Source organism: Hemibagrus wyckioides, linkage group LG02 (genome assembly GCF_019097595.1).
Source record: "Hemibagrus wyckioides isolate EC202008001 linkage group LG02, SWU_Hwy_1.0, whole genome shotgun sequence".
Taxonomy (NCBI): domain Eukaryota; kingdom Metazoa; phylum Chordata; class Actinopteri; order Siluriformes; family Bagridae; genus Hemibagrus; species Hemibagrus wyckioides.
The window spans coordinates 20729352-20748114 of record NC_080711.1 but is presented as its reverse complement, the minus strand read 5'-3'; the positions used below and the strand labels follow the sequence as shown (position 1 = coordinate 20748114).

General features: G+C 38.2%; 1 pseudogene and 4 gene segments (V, D, J or C); all 5 read right to left on the bottom strand.

The window, feature by feature from the left end:
- Positions 1-344: 344 nt before the first annotated feature.
- LOC131370317 (immunoglobulin heavy variable 1-3-like) lies at positions 345-1002 on the bottom strand. The segment is given in 3 exon segments: positions 345-377; positions 534-874; positions 951-1002. Coding segments are annotated over 3 exon segments (426 nt in total).
- Positions 1003-3347: 2345 nt separating this feature from the next.
- On the bottom strand, positions 3348-3837 carry LOC131370309 (immunoglobulin heavy variable 1-69-2-like). The segment is given in 2 exon segments: positions 3348-3694; positions 3786-3837. Coding segments are annotated over 2 exon segments (399 nt in total).
- A 1915-nt stretch (positions 3838-5752) lies between these two features.
- Positions 5753-6255, bottom strand: LOC131364902 (Ig heavy chain V region 914-like). The segment is given in 2 exon segments: positions 5753-6091; positions 6183-6255. Coding segments are annotated over 2 exon segments (360 nt in total).
- A 1280-nt stretch (positions 6256-7535) lies between these two features.
- LOC131370303 (Ig heavy chain V region 5A-like) lies at positions 7536-9112 on the bottom strand (annotated as a pseudogene).
- Positions 9113-15918: 6806 nt separating this feature from the next.
- On the bottom strand, positions 15919-16500 carry LOC131343130 (Ig heavy chain V region 5A-like). The segment is given in 2 exon segments: positions 15919-16295; positions 16389-16500. Coding segments are annotated over 2 exon segments (408 nt in total).
- Between the last annotated feature and the right edge of the window lie 2263 nt (positions 16501-18763).

The window sequence follows — 18763 nt, the reverse complement described above, 5'->3', positions numbered from 1 at the left end:
CATTTAACATTATAATCAAACTGTTCAATAGAACATGATGTTCATTCTGGTATAGTCTGCACTCTAGAGGCTTTAACTGATGAATCCAGAGAGAAATAGCTGAGAAGATTCTAGATCAGGTGTTTTTAAATTCTGAAGAAGAATTGTAATCTCTAGTGAGCAGAAGACAAAGCTGAAATCTAATATCTATCAACAACTCAACAGTGAAACTGTTCTCTATACTTCATCTTCTTTCTTATTCAAAAGTCTGAAATAATGTGCTTCAAGAAATTGAATCAGCAGGTGATTTGTCTTTTCTAAATGTGAAGGAGTGTGTGAATGTGTAACATGTCCAGGCTGTACACTCAGTGTTCCTGGGATGGACTCTGGAGCCGGCACTCGAATACAAAAAAAAAGATTATTGTAATATAATCAATTGTAAATAAAATATAATTTATCTTTTTAATAACCACAGAACATAATAGATAAATGATAACAGTACATGTGACTTGTTTAAAATAAACTCTGTGAAAATGTTTGTCTGGTTTTAGTACAGCTGCTTCCTCAGCTCCAGTCACTGTGGCTTGTCGGGCACAGTAATAAACTGCAGTGTCCTCTGTCCTCAGACTCTTGGTCTCTAAGTACTGTGTGCTTGCTGAGACGTCTTCTGTTAAGGTGAGCTGGTTCTTCACAGACTCTGCATATATTGCTTGATTATTGCCTGTATTCATCCGGCCAAGCCATTCCAGAGCTTTCCCTGGATTCTGTCGTATCCAGTGTATGTAGTTGCTTGTCATTGAATATCCACTTATCTTACAAGAGATCTTCACAGTTTCTCCAGGTCTCTTTACCACAGCAGGAGACTGGTCCAGTCTGATCTCATCACTGCTGACACCTAGCAGATAAAACATAACAATCAAAGATCATCATCAACACAGTCAAGATATATACACAAAAGAAGTCTCAGGTACCTTTGGTTATCATTATAACAAAGATGTAGTATTGAGTGACCCTCAGCCCCATCATCAACTCTTTGATTCAGTCGTGTGACACAAACTGGAAAGCAACAGGCTGATTTTTTTATATAACAGGATGAATTTGCATAAACATCCTTCAGTTGTTAGATTTCATAGTTTCATGAACCCTTCTTGAAAACAAGCGTGCTGCTGCCCCCTACAGATGATTTTTATATTTAGGAGTTTGTAGTAATGATGCTGCAGAAAACATGTACATTTCGTTTGATCTCTAATCAGATTCTGTGCTTTTGAACAGACTTTATGTTTATAAATTTAGGAAATTAACCACTGACCTGAAGTGTACCTGCAGCTGGAATCACAAATAGGAGGAATAAAAGTGTAACTCTCGTGCACAGTTATAATCTGGAAAATAATCTGGAAGATGTCCCCCTCTGAGTGGACACATTACAGGGTGGTTCTGAAGACTTCTCTAATTACCCATTATTACCAAATACTTACAAAACTTTACTAATCTATAAAAATAAAATAAAGAAACTTCTCCAGGCGTGGTTGAGAAGAAGCAACCGGCTTTACTGCAAAAAACAATAACACCAAAATTGGCACTCAAAATACACAGCTTCAGGCCTGATGTGGTCAAGTGCACACCCCCCGTACAAAAACCCCCTCTGTTTGTACTGGTATCTTTACCCCTCCTATTGCTATTGCTACGCCTCCTATTTGTCTCATAAGTGTTTTGACGTAAGGAATTTTTTTCTGCTAATTAATATGCCCTATAATAACAACCCCTCCTTCCCTTTAGTGTTTATCTATACTGATGACCCTGTGGATACCAACTGCTGGCCTTTAAGTCAGGCCTAGGGCTGTTTATCATGGTTCGGCTTTAACAAGTGTTAGTATTTGCTAAAATTTAGGCATTACTAAATACACCATGTATTGTATTTAAGGAATGGATTTATTATTATTGTATCCTATACACTTGTGTACTTGTGCACTTGCTTTGTGAGGATCATTGTGGTTGCCTGGCATTTAATTAATTTCCCCAACTCTTAAGGGATGGTGCTATCCTTATTTACTTACTTGCTTAGTTTTGCTTATTGCCTAGTGGCTAACTTATTTGCTCTGTTTATAGTTTAGTTTTGTTTAGTTTAATTTAGGTTAGTTTGGTCTAGTTTTTAGTTTATTTCCCTCCCATCATTCATGCATATTTCACCTGTACCTCACATCTATGCTCGACTGCCATTCGGTGCTTTTGCCGTTTTTTCACTTGTTTTAGTTATTACCAGCCACTAGAATGGTTCTTTTTTTATACACAGCTTACGGGCCTACATAAGCATCATATCTCTTTAGCTTCTCATCACTCTGTGATGTCCGCCTTTACCGTGCTTCTGCATTATGTTTGTATATTGTGTATGAATTTTGCTTCTAATTTTAACTCTGGTTGTTTTGCACCCTCATGCTGTCATATGAGTCTCATATCTTATTGTTTTCATATCTGTGGCCTGTTATGCCCTTCTTCTCTCCTATGCTCAAGGCATACTCTGTTCCTAGCTCCCTATATAGTTAGTGAGGACATATATACGCAGGTCAGACCTTTCTGACCTGCTTTCCTTTCTCGAATTTGCTAGAAACATGGACATTAGATGAGGTCATTATATATACTATTTTATACTTCTGGTAAACTTTTGTCATGGCTGATAACTCATAATTATATTCCTGAAGCACATATTAAGATAAGTGAGATTAATATATGTAAATCAAAATAAGTAAAGATTAAAATTAAAATTAACTTCAGATAGATATAGAATAGATAAATGATAAGAGTACATGTGACTCGTTCAATATAAACACTGTGTAAAAATGTGTGTTTGGTTTTAGTACAGCTGACTGAGTGTTCAGAAGGTGTTAGTTACATTTCTACAAAAGCTGCTATGACACGGTTTCCAGCTGCAGGGTTTACAGAGAGGCCATAGGTCTCTGTAGTTTCTGTATGTTATGATTTCTGTGCTAGATGAGCCACATAAATGTGTGGTATTGTTGATATGGTGAAGTTGTAGTGTGTTCTGAGCATGCACTAATACACACAGGAGGTTTGTTTTTAATCCTATTAGTCTGTTAGTTTGTTGGGTGAGGAACAGTCAGAACCACATTCACACAGCATGCTGACAGAGCTGCCATTTCTATCATGGGCATTTTTCCACTCTATCCAGGAGTGAAATAATTTAATAAAAAAAAATTGTTAGTATTTTTAGTATGTTTAAAAAAAATGTGGTTTAGCCCACTCCCACTGTGGGTTAAATCTGGGTACAATTAAGGATAATTGGAGTAGTATCTATATACAGGCTGTGTTTATCTGTGTATGAATTACAAGTGAAGAAAATTTAGTTAGTTCAGTTACAATGTGTGTCTGGTTTTAGTACAGCTGTAGTAATAAGCGCAGTAATAAACCCCAGTGTCCTCTGTCCTCAGACTCTTGGCCTCTATGTACTGTGTGCTTTCTGAGACATCTTCAGAGAGGAGAAAATGCCTTTTCATGGAGTCTGCATATGGGGGTTCATCTGTTGTACCAGAGTTCACATATCCAACCCATTCCAGAGCTTTCCCTGGTTTCTGTCGTATCCAGTGCATGTAGTACTCAGTCACATCAAAGCCATGTATCCTACAAGAGATCTTCACAGTTTCTCCAGGTCTCTTTACCACAACAGGAGACTGGTCCAGTCTGATCTCATCACTGCTGACACCTAGCAGATAAAACATAACAATCAAAGGTCATCATCAACACAGTCAAGATATTCTGATGGAAGAAATATACAGTAAAGAAGTCTCAGGTACCTTTGGTTAACATTATAACAAAGATGTAGTATTGAGCAACCATCAGCTCCATCATCAAGCTATTTTATTCAGTTGTGTGAAATGAAGTTGGGGTGAGCAATAGGCTGATTATATATATATATATATATGGGTGAATTTACATGAACATCTTTCAGCTGTTAGATTCCATAATTTCATGAATCCTTCTTGAAAACAAGTGTGCTGCTGATTTTCATATTTAGGAGTTTGTAGTAATGATGCTGCAGAAAACATGTACATATCACGTGATCTCTTGCCAGATTCTGTGCTGCTGAACAGACTCTGTTTCTAAATTCAGGAAATTAATCATTTACCTGTAGTGTTCCTGCAGCTGCTATCACAAAGGAGGAATAAAAGCATGAATAGTACAGTATATAATCACAACTAGTCATCAGAATCATTGTCCTAGAGCTGATTTGCCTCAAGTCAAATAATTAAAGACATCATAATGTAAATGTGATACATAACATGGGGATTATTATTATTAATATTAATAACTGCTAAATTAGATTGGAATAAAGAAGATCTGAGTGCTGAGTGTGAATGGATGTTGTTCTGCATAATAAATGTCTCTGGGGTGCAGCTTCCTGCTGAGGGAATATTTACAGCTCATGAGGACGTGCTTGTGTAAGTTTTTGTACAGCTCTGGAGTCTGTTGTGTCAGTGTGAGTCTCGTGCACAGTAATAAACTGCCGTGTCTTCAGCTTTCAGCATGTTTTTAATGGTGTCTTTAGTGATGGAGAACTGGCCCTGCAGTGACTGAGCGAATGTAGTGCCAGTGCCATAATCAATGTATCCGATCCACTCCAGTCCTTGTCCTGGTTTCTGACGGATCCAGTGCAAGTAGTAGCTGCTCATTGAGAATCCAGAGACAGTACAGGACAGAGTGACCGACTCTCCAGGTCTCTTCACCACAGAAGCAGAGGAGGTCAGGGACTGTCCATAAGAATCTGGAAGAGAAGAGTAGAACTAGGTAATGTTATTTTATAATGATATAATGCTATTAGTCACAACAGAAAAAAACATAAACTTACATGAAATGAGTATCAGTAAAATACACTGTCCTAAAATCATCCTTCTCTGAGTTCTGCTTCACCCAGATTTAAAGTGTATGGGAGTGTTATCTATCACAGAGCTCACTGGAAACTAGAGCAGTCAAGAACATGCTGTTTATACACGACTCTATTTGAATAGGGAGTGTCCATGACCACTATGGAGGTGTTCAATCCACAACCACATGCTGCTCACTGTATAGATGAGTGGATGATTATAAGGTTCTGTGTAGAAAAGCAACAACTAAATGTTTCACTCTCACTATTTATTAGAATCGGAGAAGCCGTAATTATCCACTTTACTTTAGATCATTTTTAGTATTACTTTCTCTGAAAGAAAAAAAAATTCACATGCAGAGAAATTCACATTTCATATAAAGGTTTAATCAGGCATTTATTTGTATAAAATTAGACAATAGATCAACACAGGGTACTAAGACACTTTATGTAATGATTGTGTGGTTGAGTTTGTACAGACTGCCCTCTAGAGGCATAAAATTCCTCTTTTCAAATGAACAATAACTAGAATGAGTTATTTATGAGAAAAAGATTATAATCTTCTGGCTGTCAATAAAAAAACATCTGACTTGGAGCAGCAAAAAAACATAAAGTAGGAATTCAGAAGTGGAGCATTTTTATCAGCACAGTTTAAAAGAGAGAGAAAGCACTCAGATACAGTATCAGTGGTAAAAATAGTAAATCTATTGGTTTAAATAATTAATCAATTTGGAAATCAATATTAGTTAAGATATTTTAAAGAAATATTTAGAACAATCCAGTAAAAATCAGCAAGTGGTAACAGGTCAGTCAGAGAGAATGAAAATATTTTGGTTCTTTGACCTCCATGAATCCACAGCTTCTGAAAATGTGGGTTTGTCATGTGACTATAGCAAGTATGTGTTTTTGTACTGATGTCTAAGGGGAAGTATCACTGTGTGTCACGGGCGCAGTAATAAACTGCAGTGTCTTCTGTCCTCATGCTGTTCATCTGCAGATACACCTGCTTCTTACTGTTGTCTCTGGAGATGGTGAAGCGGCCCTTAATAGCGCTGGAGTAATATATGCTACCACCGTGGATAGTTGCAAGAAATTCCAGCCCTTTTCCAGGCGCCTGTCTGATCCAAGCCATCCAGTAGCTACTAAAGTCAAATCCAGAGGCTGTGCAGGTCAGTTTATGAGACTGATCAGGTTTGATGATCACTGGATCAGACTCGATCAGTGTCTGACTGCAGGAATCTGCAAGAACACACAAAGATATTTTTATGTTAAAAAAAAGAAAGCAAAAAAATCCTTAAAATCTTTATAATAAATAAATAATAATACTAACGTCGAATGAAGATTGCTAGAGTAAAGTAACTCAAAACACTGCCTAGTCCCATCTCAAAGAATTAAAATGATTCCTGCTGCTGTAAATGAACACAAACTGCTGGTATGTTGTTGGGCTGAATGTTTCAGCATAAATGGTTCAAATACAGGATTTCATTTGCATGACACGCCCACTAGAGATATAAAAACATTCACAGAGGAACAGCTGAGATGAGAAAAAGCTTCCTGTAAGACTCTGGGTGTGTTTCATGCTGTCAGGTTCATCACTGCTCTTTACTCATTAGATCTCATGATTTTTTAATCCATCACTGTGTATCACTGTAACACCCAGAAGAATGTTCTGGTCTGTTCAGAAACTGTTGTTTTTCATCTCTGTGTCTAATAGAAAGTGAAATTAATTAAATAAATAATTCAGGTCACAAATCATCACTGATTCATTCAGTCAGGAGCTCATGCCAACGACATGTCTGTTGTTAAATCTTTGTGAATGATGGAATAATTTAAAGCAACTGCTTCTCTTTTTTCCCTTTTTTTCCCAATTTGGATGCAAGTCACAAAGACATTAAAGTGTTCAATTAAACAATTAATCTGTAAAACTCAAACTTAGCAGTGGTTTCAGAAAAGTGTTGATGAACGATGGATAAAGGAGGATGTAATGTATTTTTTTTTATATTTATTTTTTGTTTATTTGTACTGTATTTTATTTTTATGTCACGTGTAATCTCAGGTAATATGTAATTCAAATAATCCTAAATTATGAAAAATAAATCAGATGTTTGTCTGATAATGATTTGTACTGAATGAGTCTTATAGTGAATACAGTTTATGGATTCTTTTTTTTTTTTTTCACTTTATTTGTTAAACTCTGCTGCCTCCTTCAGTTGTTTCAATTATTGCACCTCACACTGTGAGAACAGACTGTGTGTTAAACACAACACACTGCTGGAAACATGCTGTATTATTCCTGAATCCACTCAGTAAACACTGATTCCATCTGCTGGTTAAAATCCTGTAAATTGAAGGGATTAATAATGGTTTAGAATGAACACTCTTTCAGTAATGTTTTATTATTTATTTAAAAATGACTTTGTGTGACTGTGTTTTAAAATGCTGCAAACGATTCTGTCTTCATTCCAAAGGAAGAAAGTGAAAGTGTGACTGAGATGATTTATTAGTTGCATTGAGAGGATGTGTGTAACATGTCTCATAAGGTTTTTGTAAGAGGAATCCACTATTCTGTCCCACTGTGTGTAACCAGCGCAGTAATACACAGCTGTGTCTTCAGTCTGCATGTTCTGTCCTCCAATTGTTATTGTGTTAGTAGAAGTGTCTCTGGAGATGCTGAACTTATTTTTCAGTTTGTCACTGTAAGCTGTACTCCCACCACTACTGATGTATCCAATCCACTCCAGAGCTTTTCCTGCAGGTTGTCGGATCCAAGCTGTGTGACTGCCCGTAACTGAATATGAAACCTTGCAGTGGATGGAGAGACTCTGGCCTGGCTGGACTGTCATGGAAGCAGGCTGAGTCAGTTCCACACCATGTACATCTGTGGAGGAAAACACATGGTGATATCTCACACAATATCTGCTGCACCTTTATTCTTCATCTAGTAAATGAATGAATTTGATAAAGCACTCACAAGAAGCAGCTGCCAGCAGGAGCAGTAGAGATGTAGAGAACATGGTGTGTGTTGTTTGTACTGGAGTCTTCTCTGTTCTCCAAAGTTTAACAGACACCATCACATCATATAAATAGAGTGAGATCCAGCTCTGACGCATGGATTTGCTTATCTGCTGATGATGGGAGGAGAATGTATCTGAAATGTATTTAAATCATGAGGAGGAGATTCATCTGATGGAGGATATGTGGGTTTATAGTGGGGAGAAAAATTCTTACAAAGAAGACTTTTTTATAAACCTACCTCAAAACAAGATTTTATATTTGGAACATTTTCTTCTTCCCACAATCTTCATGCTTTTTTATCCATCCATCCATTATATGCTTTCAATCTGTATATAATGTGATTAGGATTTGACAACTTTGACAATTATTTTCTATGATTGATGATACTGGGATCATGATAATAGAAAAAATCTACCTCTCTGAAGTCATGAAAAAATGCTCTCACACGTTCTCACACATTTTTAATTTAAACAATATGTGAGAAAGTGTGAGAGCATTACACATGATCTCACATTCTAATTTGTCAAGGTGATTATTGTTAGTCAAAGACACTACACTAGATAAAGTTCTGGATAGTGATATGACTATAATAGTGTTTATGATGTGGAGCAATATTACAGATAAAATATTATGGTTTTAAATCAACACTATTGACTAAAAAATAACTGGATTGAAACACTTTCTTCTCATTTGTGGTATATTTTGTGTTATTTTGACTTCTATAGATCAGTGTTGTGTCTTTTGGACATTCTGTTATAATGAACACTGGATGAGGAGTTTTTGTACAGGGATGTTGTTTGTCTCATTGTGGTGACAAACGCAGTAATACACAGCTGTGTCTTCAGTCTGCATGTTCTGTCCTGTTAATGTCACTGTGCTGCTGGACGTGTCTATGGAAATCTGAAACCTACTTTTCTCACTGTAGTAAATGTTTTTTCTCACTGTAGTAAATGTTACCGCTACCACATATACATCCGACCCACTCCAGAGTTTTTCCTGCAGGTTGTCGTATCCAGTTTCTATATCCAGACACTTTACAGGTCAGAGTCAGTGACTGACCAGGAGTTAATACTGTGGATCCGGTCTGGATCAGCTCAACACAGTGAACACCTGTTAAAGAAAAGTTATTTTAATGATGGAAAAGCGAAAAGCTTTAAGGAACCAAAACTGTATTACAGGTCAAATGTAAAAACACTTACAGTGTACGGCTGCCAGCAGCAGCAGCAGTAGGGATGTAGAGATCATGGTGTGTGTTGAAGCAGAAGAAGTAAAAGCTCTTGGTCTTTGTTGCTTAAATATTGTATCCACAGACTCGGGAGACAGAGAGAATCCAAAATCTCCTCTTTATTTCTTTAAATATCTGAGGTTGCAGAGGAAGAAACGAAACACAAACAAACTCAGGCAAATAGGTAGGCAGGTAACATAACATAGGCAACAGGAAACGCAGGCAGACAGAACTGAAACACGCACGTCACTACTAAATAGTGTTAATACTCACCGCTGTCCTCTGCGAGTAAGTGCTTTAAATATGTGCTGTGAGAGAGTGCAGGTTGAGGTGATTAAAAGGTCAGGTGATTGTGAGCACGGGAGCGTGGTTGAGGTTGGCGTGCCCATGACCGTAAACACCCCCCCCCCCACGGGCGTCTCCAGACGTCCAAGAGCAACGACGGGGGCGAACGCGGCCTCTGGGAGCGGGTGGATCTGGGCAGTGCTGATGGAACTCGGCGAGCAGCGCTGGATCGAGGATGTTCCCTCAGTCCACCCAAGATCTTTCCTCGGGACCATACCCCTCCCAGTCGATTAGATATTGCAGACAGCCGCCACGTCGCCTGGAGTTCATAACCTCTCGGACCTGGTAGACAGAGCTGTCTGCGTCGATCTCGGGCGGCGACGAGATCTCGGGCTCTGTGGGAGGAGAGAGAACAGGGTTAGAATAAGGTTTGAGAAGAGAAACATGGAACGTGGGAGAGATCCGGTAGCGCGCAGGGAGGACGAGCTCATACAAGACGTCATTAATACGCCTCCAGACATCGAAGGGACCGATGTAGCGGGGACTAAGCTTTCTACATGGGAGTTTGAGGCGGAGGTCCTGCGTAAAAGCCAGACTCGATCGCCCGGCAGGTATTGGTTCCAATCATGTTGGTGGTCACGGCAGTACGCTCTGAGGTATGCTCTCTAACCCTAGTGCCCAATCTCTTGGATCTTTCTCTCCGTTTGGCCGTTAGATTGCAGATGGTAACCTGAAGATAAGCTCACTGATACCCCTAGCTGTTTTAGGAACCCACGCCACACCCTGGAGGTGAATTGGGGCCCTCTGTCCGAAACAATGTCCTCAGGGATGCCAAAATGTTTGAACACTTGGTGGAAGAGGGCTTTAGCTGTCTCCATGGCTGTGGGGAGGCCCTTAAGGGGTATGAGCTTGCATGCCTTAGAGAACCGATCTACCACAACGAGGATGGTGGTGAAGCCGTCTGATTTGGGTAGATCGCTGATGAAGTCAACTCCTAGGTGAGACCATGGTCGGTGGGGAATCGGGAGTGGCATGAGTTTCCCTTCCGGTAGATGGCGCGGCGTGGAAATGACGGCGCAAACGGAGCATCCTTTCATGAACCGGTTAATGTCACTGATCATGTTTGGCCACCAATACCTGTTTTGGAGGAGTGAGACGGTGCGCTGTCTGCCTGGATGGCCAGAGCCTGGTGAAGCGTGTACCGCGTCCAGGAGAGCAAGACGAAGTGATGGTGGAACATACATTTTGTCTTCTGGACCTCCCAGCAGAGCAGGTCCTGCGGTGGCGGTGGCACGAATGTCCTCATCCAGCACCCAAAGGATGGGACATACAAATAAGTCTGGTGGGAGTACTGGTTCATGTTCCTCTGGTTGGGGGTCCGGTGAGTACATCCGGGAAAGAGCGTCAGCCTTGGTGTTTTTATTGCACTTTATTGTTTTAAAAATAACAAATATAAAATTACCAGGGCATCAGCTGACATCTGAGGGTCGTGTTCAGAGCAAAGGAGCTGGACGCTTGGATCAGTGACCTTAATACACACACAAGTTAAAAATGAAAAACTAATATATTTGATATTGTAGTATATAATATATTAATCCTAGTCCTTTTTTCCTGACACATACCTCGGTGGTCTCGGCTTCCTCCACATCATCAACAACAGATCCTGGAAAACATTTGACACATTTAACCACATCAGTATGTCACGGAGATGACAAATTTCATCAGTGGAAACTGACATTCATGTAGGAAAGAAAATATTTCAAGAAGACACTCTCTCATCCCCTTCATGTCTTTAATCAGAGTGTTATATTAGTGATCAGTAAGGAGAAACGAGTCTTATTGAAGAGGAAGGGAAATAAAAAGGCGAGTTGGTGAGGGACTGACTCTTTACAGCTGCTACAATGATGCGCTAACAGGAACTCACTCATTACCACAACATTCACTCTAACTATTAACACATCAGAAGAAACAATGCCGAGACCAAGAAGAGAAATAAAACACTTCAACGAGAATAATAATAATAATAATAATAATAATCCCGGTGCTAACAGTAACTCCACTTCATGTCAGGCTTCGTGACTCCGCCCTGTACTTGATTATTTTCCTAAAACTTCAAGACTATTTCTAAAAGTCTAAAAGTCATGATGTTGTGCCTCAAAATGTTTTAATCCACAAAATAATCACTTTTATACTTTAAAATGCTCTTGATATGAGCCATGTAGCATCGCCGGCTAATGTTAGCTCAGTCACGCGCCTTAGCTTTCGGCTAGCTCTGTTAGCTAAAGTACACAGGAGATTTGATCCTGTTTGTCCTCTGTACCGATGAAAGTCATTCATTTTCCACACACACTCTCTCTGTAAGTTCTAAAGCGATTAGAAACACACAGACTAAGTAAAAAGTGAGCTTTTCTCACCGTGAGCAGCTTGAAGTTCAGCAGCTTGAAGATCGCTGCTCCTCTTCAGCCAGCGATACGCGCAGTATCCCGCGGAGGTGAGCGCGAGCATCCCGGCGGCGCAGGCCAGGCCCCGGCCTGTCCATCTACCTAGGAAGGGAAGATACTTACCTAAATCCATCATTTCTCTCCAAGAAAATCTGCTGTTTATCCTTGAAATATCTCCAGGTAATCCGCAGTGTCGCTGTCTCCGTCGTTTTCTTTTGAAATCTCTTTTAAAAGCCTTCTAGATGACGCAAGCACGCGCTCTGGACATTTAAATGAAAACCACAAAAAGGGGCGGGACTTTCAAAAAACATCAACATGGCGCATTATATTCTTAATATTTTTATTTAAGCATTATTTAAGGTTATAATGCATGATGAATGTGTTTCGATAAAATCTGATAATAAATGGTTAATACATACACTTTCCTGTCATAACAGCTTGTCCTATTCACTTATATCAGGAGGCAGTAGAGGGCGCCGCTGTGATTTGTATACAGACACGTCAATTCCTCCGCCATGTTGGAAAGGTCGACGTTCTGCTGGAAACCAGCGGAGGTTTTATATGCAGTTTGCTGTTTTTAGATTAGTTTTTCTCTTAACAGCTTGCTTTTAATTACAGGAGGATTTTTCTGCTTAGTTATTTTAGCTGTCAGACTTCTCAGAGGCTTAAAAAACAACACTTAAAAAAGCTTAACAACACTTAAAAACAACACCAAAACTCAATTATTTGAAGGGGTGTTTTTGAGTGAGCTCAGCTTCCCAAAAAGAAAGCTGCATGTTTAATGTAACTTAATTCCACAATATATTTTTTTTTAAGTCTTCATTTAAATAGTTTAAAGTAGCTCCCAGAAGAGCTATTAAACAATAGTCAAATCCTATGGCGCTACCTGAAGAACGATAGTCAATTGCATGTTCGTTTTTATTCATTTAATTATCGTATATTATGATTTAATTATTATTCAATTCAACATGCCGAATTTAACTTTCACAGATTTTTGATTACAGAAGCCTCAAAAATCTCGTAAGGCCATGGCAGTTTTCCAGCACAGGTGTGTGGCCCTCTGCAGCTGGGGACAGACCTGCTTCTCAGCAGAAGGTATGCATAGAAAAGACATGAAGCCATACCATGAAATCTATAGGCTGCGTGCCAACTGACAGTGTTTTTTTAATGTTACAGATAAGTAAATGTCCAGTGCAGGCCTGTGGACACTCATCACTTTTTTTCAGATTCTACCACTTAAGTTATTGAGGAGAATTTGGTATGTAAATATCTCAGTATATTATATCTGAAATATCTCACCTAAACTCTTTACCCATTGCTTAAATTCTACTGCCATATACGTAGACTGCTAATGATTATTTTTTTCATCATGTTGTTTTAGGCATACTGGCGCAAGCCAGTGCTGTTCCCAATGGGCCCAGCATTTCTATCAAGCATGGTCCCCACGCCGAACCCACATTCGGACCCTGGACATGGACCCTGGAGCCTCAGCAACCAGCAATCCCCAGCCCAGCAGCACTCCACCCTACATGATGGTCCATCAGCCAAGCCATGTTCCTCCAACAGCATTTCAACCACCTGTGCCATACATTAGGTGAGTGGAAGGCCGACACTTGCAGAAAGAGTGGTCATTCTAGGACATCAGCAACTGGACATAGCCAGGACATGGCCAGAATTTATTGTCCAGTGACAGAGACGATGACAAAATAGCAGGTGCTCAAAAAATAAAGAAAATATAGATATGTTGCATATAGTGCTTGTATTCTTACAAAGTTCTATGTATATTTTATATTTAAATATTTGATGTTTAAATAGCATTTTTCTTTTTTGTTTATAGTTTAATATATTGCTATTTTATAATTTGTCACTTGTATTTATTGTTAGGGTACATGTGATGTATTATTTGAATTGTATTTGCACATTATCCAAGTCTTTTGTCTTGCACTGTTTCTGTCCTTAGCTCTGTGGTGTTTTGTAATTATATGTTGTTATGTTGTTTATGTAGCACCAGGGTCCTGGAGAAACGTTGTCTCATTTCACTGTATACTGCGTCAGCTATATGTGGTCAAAAGGACAATAAAAGCTTCTTGACTTGACTTGATTTGAATGTATTCTTTGTTTAATCATTATTTATAAGTTTTGGGAGGTTACTGCATATTTAGGTGTGTGCTTTAACATATATATTTAATAATATAAATATTGGTAGTTTTTTGTTTATAGATTTCTATACTTTGTTAATATTTTATAATAATTTAGCACTTATGTATATTGTTATGGTGTGTGTTTTGTGCTGTATTATTCTCATCTATGTAAAAAAAAAAAGACAATATTTCTAACAGTAGGTTGTACTGAGAAGCCATATTTTACATATAATTAAATAATCGAAGTCAACAGGAATGTTTCTGTAGACTAACAATTGCCATTTCAAAACTGAATTAAATTATATTAATTAATTTAATCCTTGTCTGAGGTGGGATTCGAACCGGGTCAGTGTGAATTTTTTGTGATTTTTTTGTAAAAAGCACATTTTTTAAAAAAAAATTGCAAAACAGGTGCATATAAATCACACGTGGCACTCTGTCTCTCTTTTGCTTTCTTCCTTTCTTTCTTTTCTTCTCTTTTCTCTCTTTTCTTCTTTCTTCCCCTTCTTCCCCATTTTTTTCCATTCTTCCCCACCCGAAACAGACTATTGTTCCCCAGCTTGTCTTCTGTCTTCATGCTGTTCATCTGCAGATACACCTGCATTTTACTGTTGTCTCTGGAGATGGTGAAGTGACCCTTTACTGCATTAGAGTAATATATGCTACCACTGGTGTGTGAGATAGTTGCAACCCATTCCAGTCCTTTTCCAGGCGCCTGTCTGATCCAAGCCATCCAGTAGCTACTGAAGTCAAGTCCAGAGGCTGTGCAGGTCAGTTTATGAGACTGATCAGGTTTGATGATCACTGGATCAGACTGGATCAGTGTCTGACTGCAGGAATCTGAAATAGAAGAATACAAAAAGATAGGTGTTAAGTTACATAAAAAACAGAAATAATGAAAGAAGATTTTTTTGATAAAAGTGTACAACAATAAAACCAACATTGAATGAAGATTGCTAGAGTAAAGTAACTCAAAACACTGCCTAGTCCCATCTCAAAGAATTAAAATGATTCCTGCTGCTGTAAATGAACACAAACTGCTGGTATGTTGTTGGGCTGAATGTTTCAGCATAAATGGTTCAAATGCAGGATTTCATTTGCATGACACGCCCACTAGAGATATAAAAACATTCACAGAGGAACAGCTGAGATGAGAAAAAGCTTCCTGTAAGACTCTGGGTGTGTTTCATGCTGTCAGGTTCATCACTGCTCTTTACTCATTAGATCTCATGTCTTTTTATTCCATCACTGTGTATCACTGTAACACCCAGAAGAACATTCTGGTCTGTTCAGAAACTTTCATTTTTCATCTGTGAGTCTAATAGAAACAAATTTTAATTAAAGAAATAATTCAGGTCAAAAACCATCACTGACTCGATCAGTCAGGAGCTCATGCAAACAACTTGTCTGTTGTTAAATTTAAAGAATTTACTTCATCTACTTCTTCATCCAGAAGCCTTTGTGAAGATGTGTCTAGTATGTCTTAGCCTTCACTGTCTCACATGAAGACATAAATATAAACTGTGAACATTTCACACATGCAAAAGAAAATGCTACAGAGTAGGTGTAAATCTCACGTAATATGTAATAATCCTAATTTATGAAAAATAATCAGATATTTGTCTGATAATGAGTGATAGTGAATGAGTCTCATACAGAATGCATTTTGTGGATTCACCTTTTTTCTCAACTTTATTTGTTAAACTCTGCTGCCTCCTTCAGTTATTTAACTTATTGCACCTCACACTGTGAGAACAGACTGTGTGTTAAACACAACACACTGCTGGAAACATGCTGTATTATTCCTGAATCCACTCAGTAAACACTGATTCAACTGTTGGTTAAAAATCCTGTGAAATTAAGGGATTAATAATAGTTCAGAATGAACACTTTCAATAATGTTTTTTTTTTTTTTTTTAAAAAAATGAAAAAAGTGCATGAGTGACTGAGATGATTTATTAGTTGCATTGAGAGGATGTGTGTAACATGTCTCATAAGGTTTTTGTAAGAGGAATCCACTATTCTGTCTCACTGTGGTTCACGAGCGCAGTAATACACAGCTGTGTCTTCAGTCTGCATGTTCTGTCCTCCAATTGTTATTGTGTTAGTAGAAGTGTCTCTGGAGATGCTGAACTTATTTTTCAGATTGTCACTGTAAGCTGTACTCCCACCACAACTGATGTATCCAATCCACTCCAGAGCTTTTCCTGCAGGTTGTCGGATCCAAGCTGTATGATCGCCCGTAACTGAATATGAAACCTTGCAGTGGATGGAGAGACTCTGGCCTGGCTGGACTGTCATGGAAGCAGGCTGAGTCAGTTCCTCACCATGTACATCTGTGGAGGAAAACACATGGTGATATCTCACACAATATCTGCTGCACCTTTATTCTTCATCTAGTAAATGAATGAATTTGATAAAGCACTCACAAGAAGCAGCTGCCAGCAGGAGCAGTAGAGATGTAGAGAACATGGTGTGTGTTGTTTGTACTGGAGTCTTCTCTGTTCTCCAAAGTTTAACAGACACCATCACATCATATAAATAGAGTAGGATCCAGCTCTGATGCTTGGATTTGCTTATCTGCTGATGATGGGAGGAGAATGTATCTGAAATGTATTTAAATCATGAGGAGGAGATTCATCTGATGGAGGATATGTGGGTTTATAATAGAATAGAAGCTTCATCAAATACTTTAATTTCTTTATCAAAAAACTCAAAACCTATTCAAAGTATTAAATACATCATAATAATTGTTATGTATACTTGAGGATCCTGGGATTATCAAAAGTGATATGTGTAAGCTATAAATTAATCAAAAGTTTAATGAGGTGTTTATTTGTATAAAATAAGATAATCGATTGTCTCGCTTGTTTGACTTCATATGAATTTTCCACAGAAATCAGTGTTTCTATAACTAAGAACCTTATTTACTGATCAGTACAAAACAAGTCAGTAAGATGCTTTATGTAACTGAGTTTAATCTGAGTGTCATGATGCTGGAGTCATAACAGAATGTGAAAAGAGAGATGGCCTAAATGTACAGATGGAAACACATTGAGATGGTTGAGTTTGTACAGACTGCCCTCTAGAGGCACAAAAGACCTGTTTCTAAATGATCCAGATCTAGAAAGAGTCATTTAGGAGAAAAAGATTATCATTTTCTTGCTGTCAAAAAAAACTCACTTGAAGCAACAATAAAAATGATTAAAGATGGTTTAAAAGAGCGAAAGCTCTCAGATACAGTATCAGTGAAAAATAGTAAATCTAGTGGTTTAACCAATAAGTTAATTGAGAAATCAATATTAATCTCAAAGATTATAGAACTGAGATCAATTTCCTAGCTTTGTGAACAACAGCTTCCATAATCATTGAGATTAATATTGTTTTCTCTGTGACAATGTGAATTTATGCATTATATTTTACATATATTCAGGGAATCAAAAAAAATATTACATCAGGATAAATGTCCAGACAATGTGAGCTTCTCATGTGACTATAGCAAGTATGTGTTTTTGTACTGATGTCTAAGGGGAAGTATCACTGTGTGTAGTATCCACCTCGAGCGCAGTAATAAACTGCAGTGTCTTCTGTCCTCATGCTGTTCATCTGCAGATACACCTGCTTCTTACTGTTGTCTCTGGAGATGGTGAAGCGGCCCTGAACTGCACTGGAGTAATATTTCCTATCACTATCATACTCGATAGTTGCAACAAATTCCAGTCCTTTTCCAGGCGCCTGTCTGATCCAAGCCATCCAGTAGCTACCAAAGTCTAATCCAGAAGCTGTGCAGGTCAGTTTATGAGACTGATCAGGTTTGATGATCACTGGATCAGACTCGATCAGTGTCTGACTGCAGGAATCTGCAAGAACACACAAAGTAAAAATAAAAGTATGAAAAATATATCAATATTTTTGTCTATATGAAATAAATAATACTAACATTGAATGAAGATTGCTAGAGTAAAGTAACTCAGAACACTGCCTAGTCCCATCTTAAAGAATTAAAATGATTCCTGCTGCTGTAAATGAACACAAACTGCTGGTATGTTGTTGGGCTGAATGTTTCAGCATAAATGGTTCAAATGCAGGATTTCATTTGCATGACACGCCCACTAGAGATATAAAAACATTCACAGAGGAACAGCTGAGATGAGAAAAAGCTTCCTGTAAGACTCTGGGTGTGTTTCATGCTGTCAGGTTCATCACTGCTCTTTACTCATTAGATCTCATGTCTTTTTAATCCATCACTGTGTATCACTGTAACTGAAGCTGAGTGTGTAATAATGAGCAGTTAAAGATGGTTTCATTCACACAGACTGCCCTCTCAATGCAACAAACATTAGAAACTAGGTCTTTTATCTAAAATACAACAGAAGCAGAAGAGCTCAGTGACAGATTGAGTCAGGAATAAAACACATGGAGGCATGATATAGGAAACTAATCAATGACAGGGTGATGGGATACAGTAGCATGTGTGGACGTGTTTTGTTCCTCTAATACCTCTCTCTGTGTCGTGTATTGAATCTAAATTATTGGAGGAATTATTGTGAGTATCATTTGAACTCAGGTATCTGAAGTAAAAACTGCTTTCAAAAATGTAAAACAGATGGAATGTTACCTGGATATTCAGATGCTTTTCATTTCAAACAGTAACATTTTCATAATAATTATGAACTGAGCAAATGTTTATAATAGTTTTTGTTAAATAATTATCTATACATTTAGGCTGAAGTGTTTTTAATTGGGGGATTAGTTAATCAGTAGTTGTAGTTGTTGTTTAATTAGAAAAGTGAATTGTGATGAG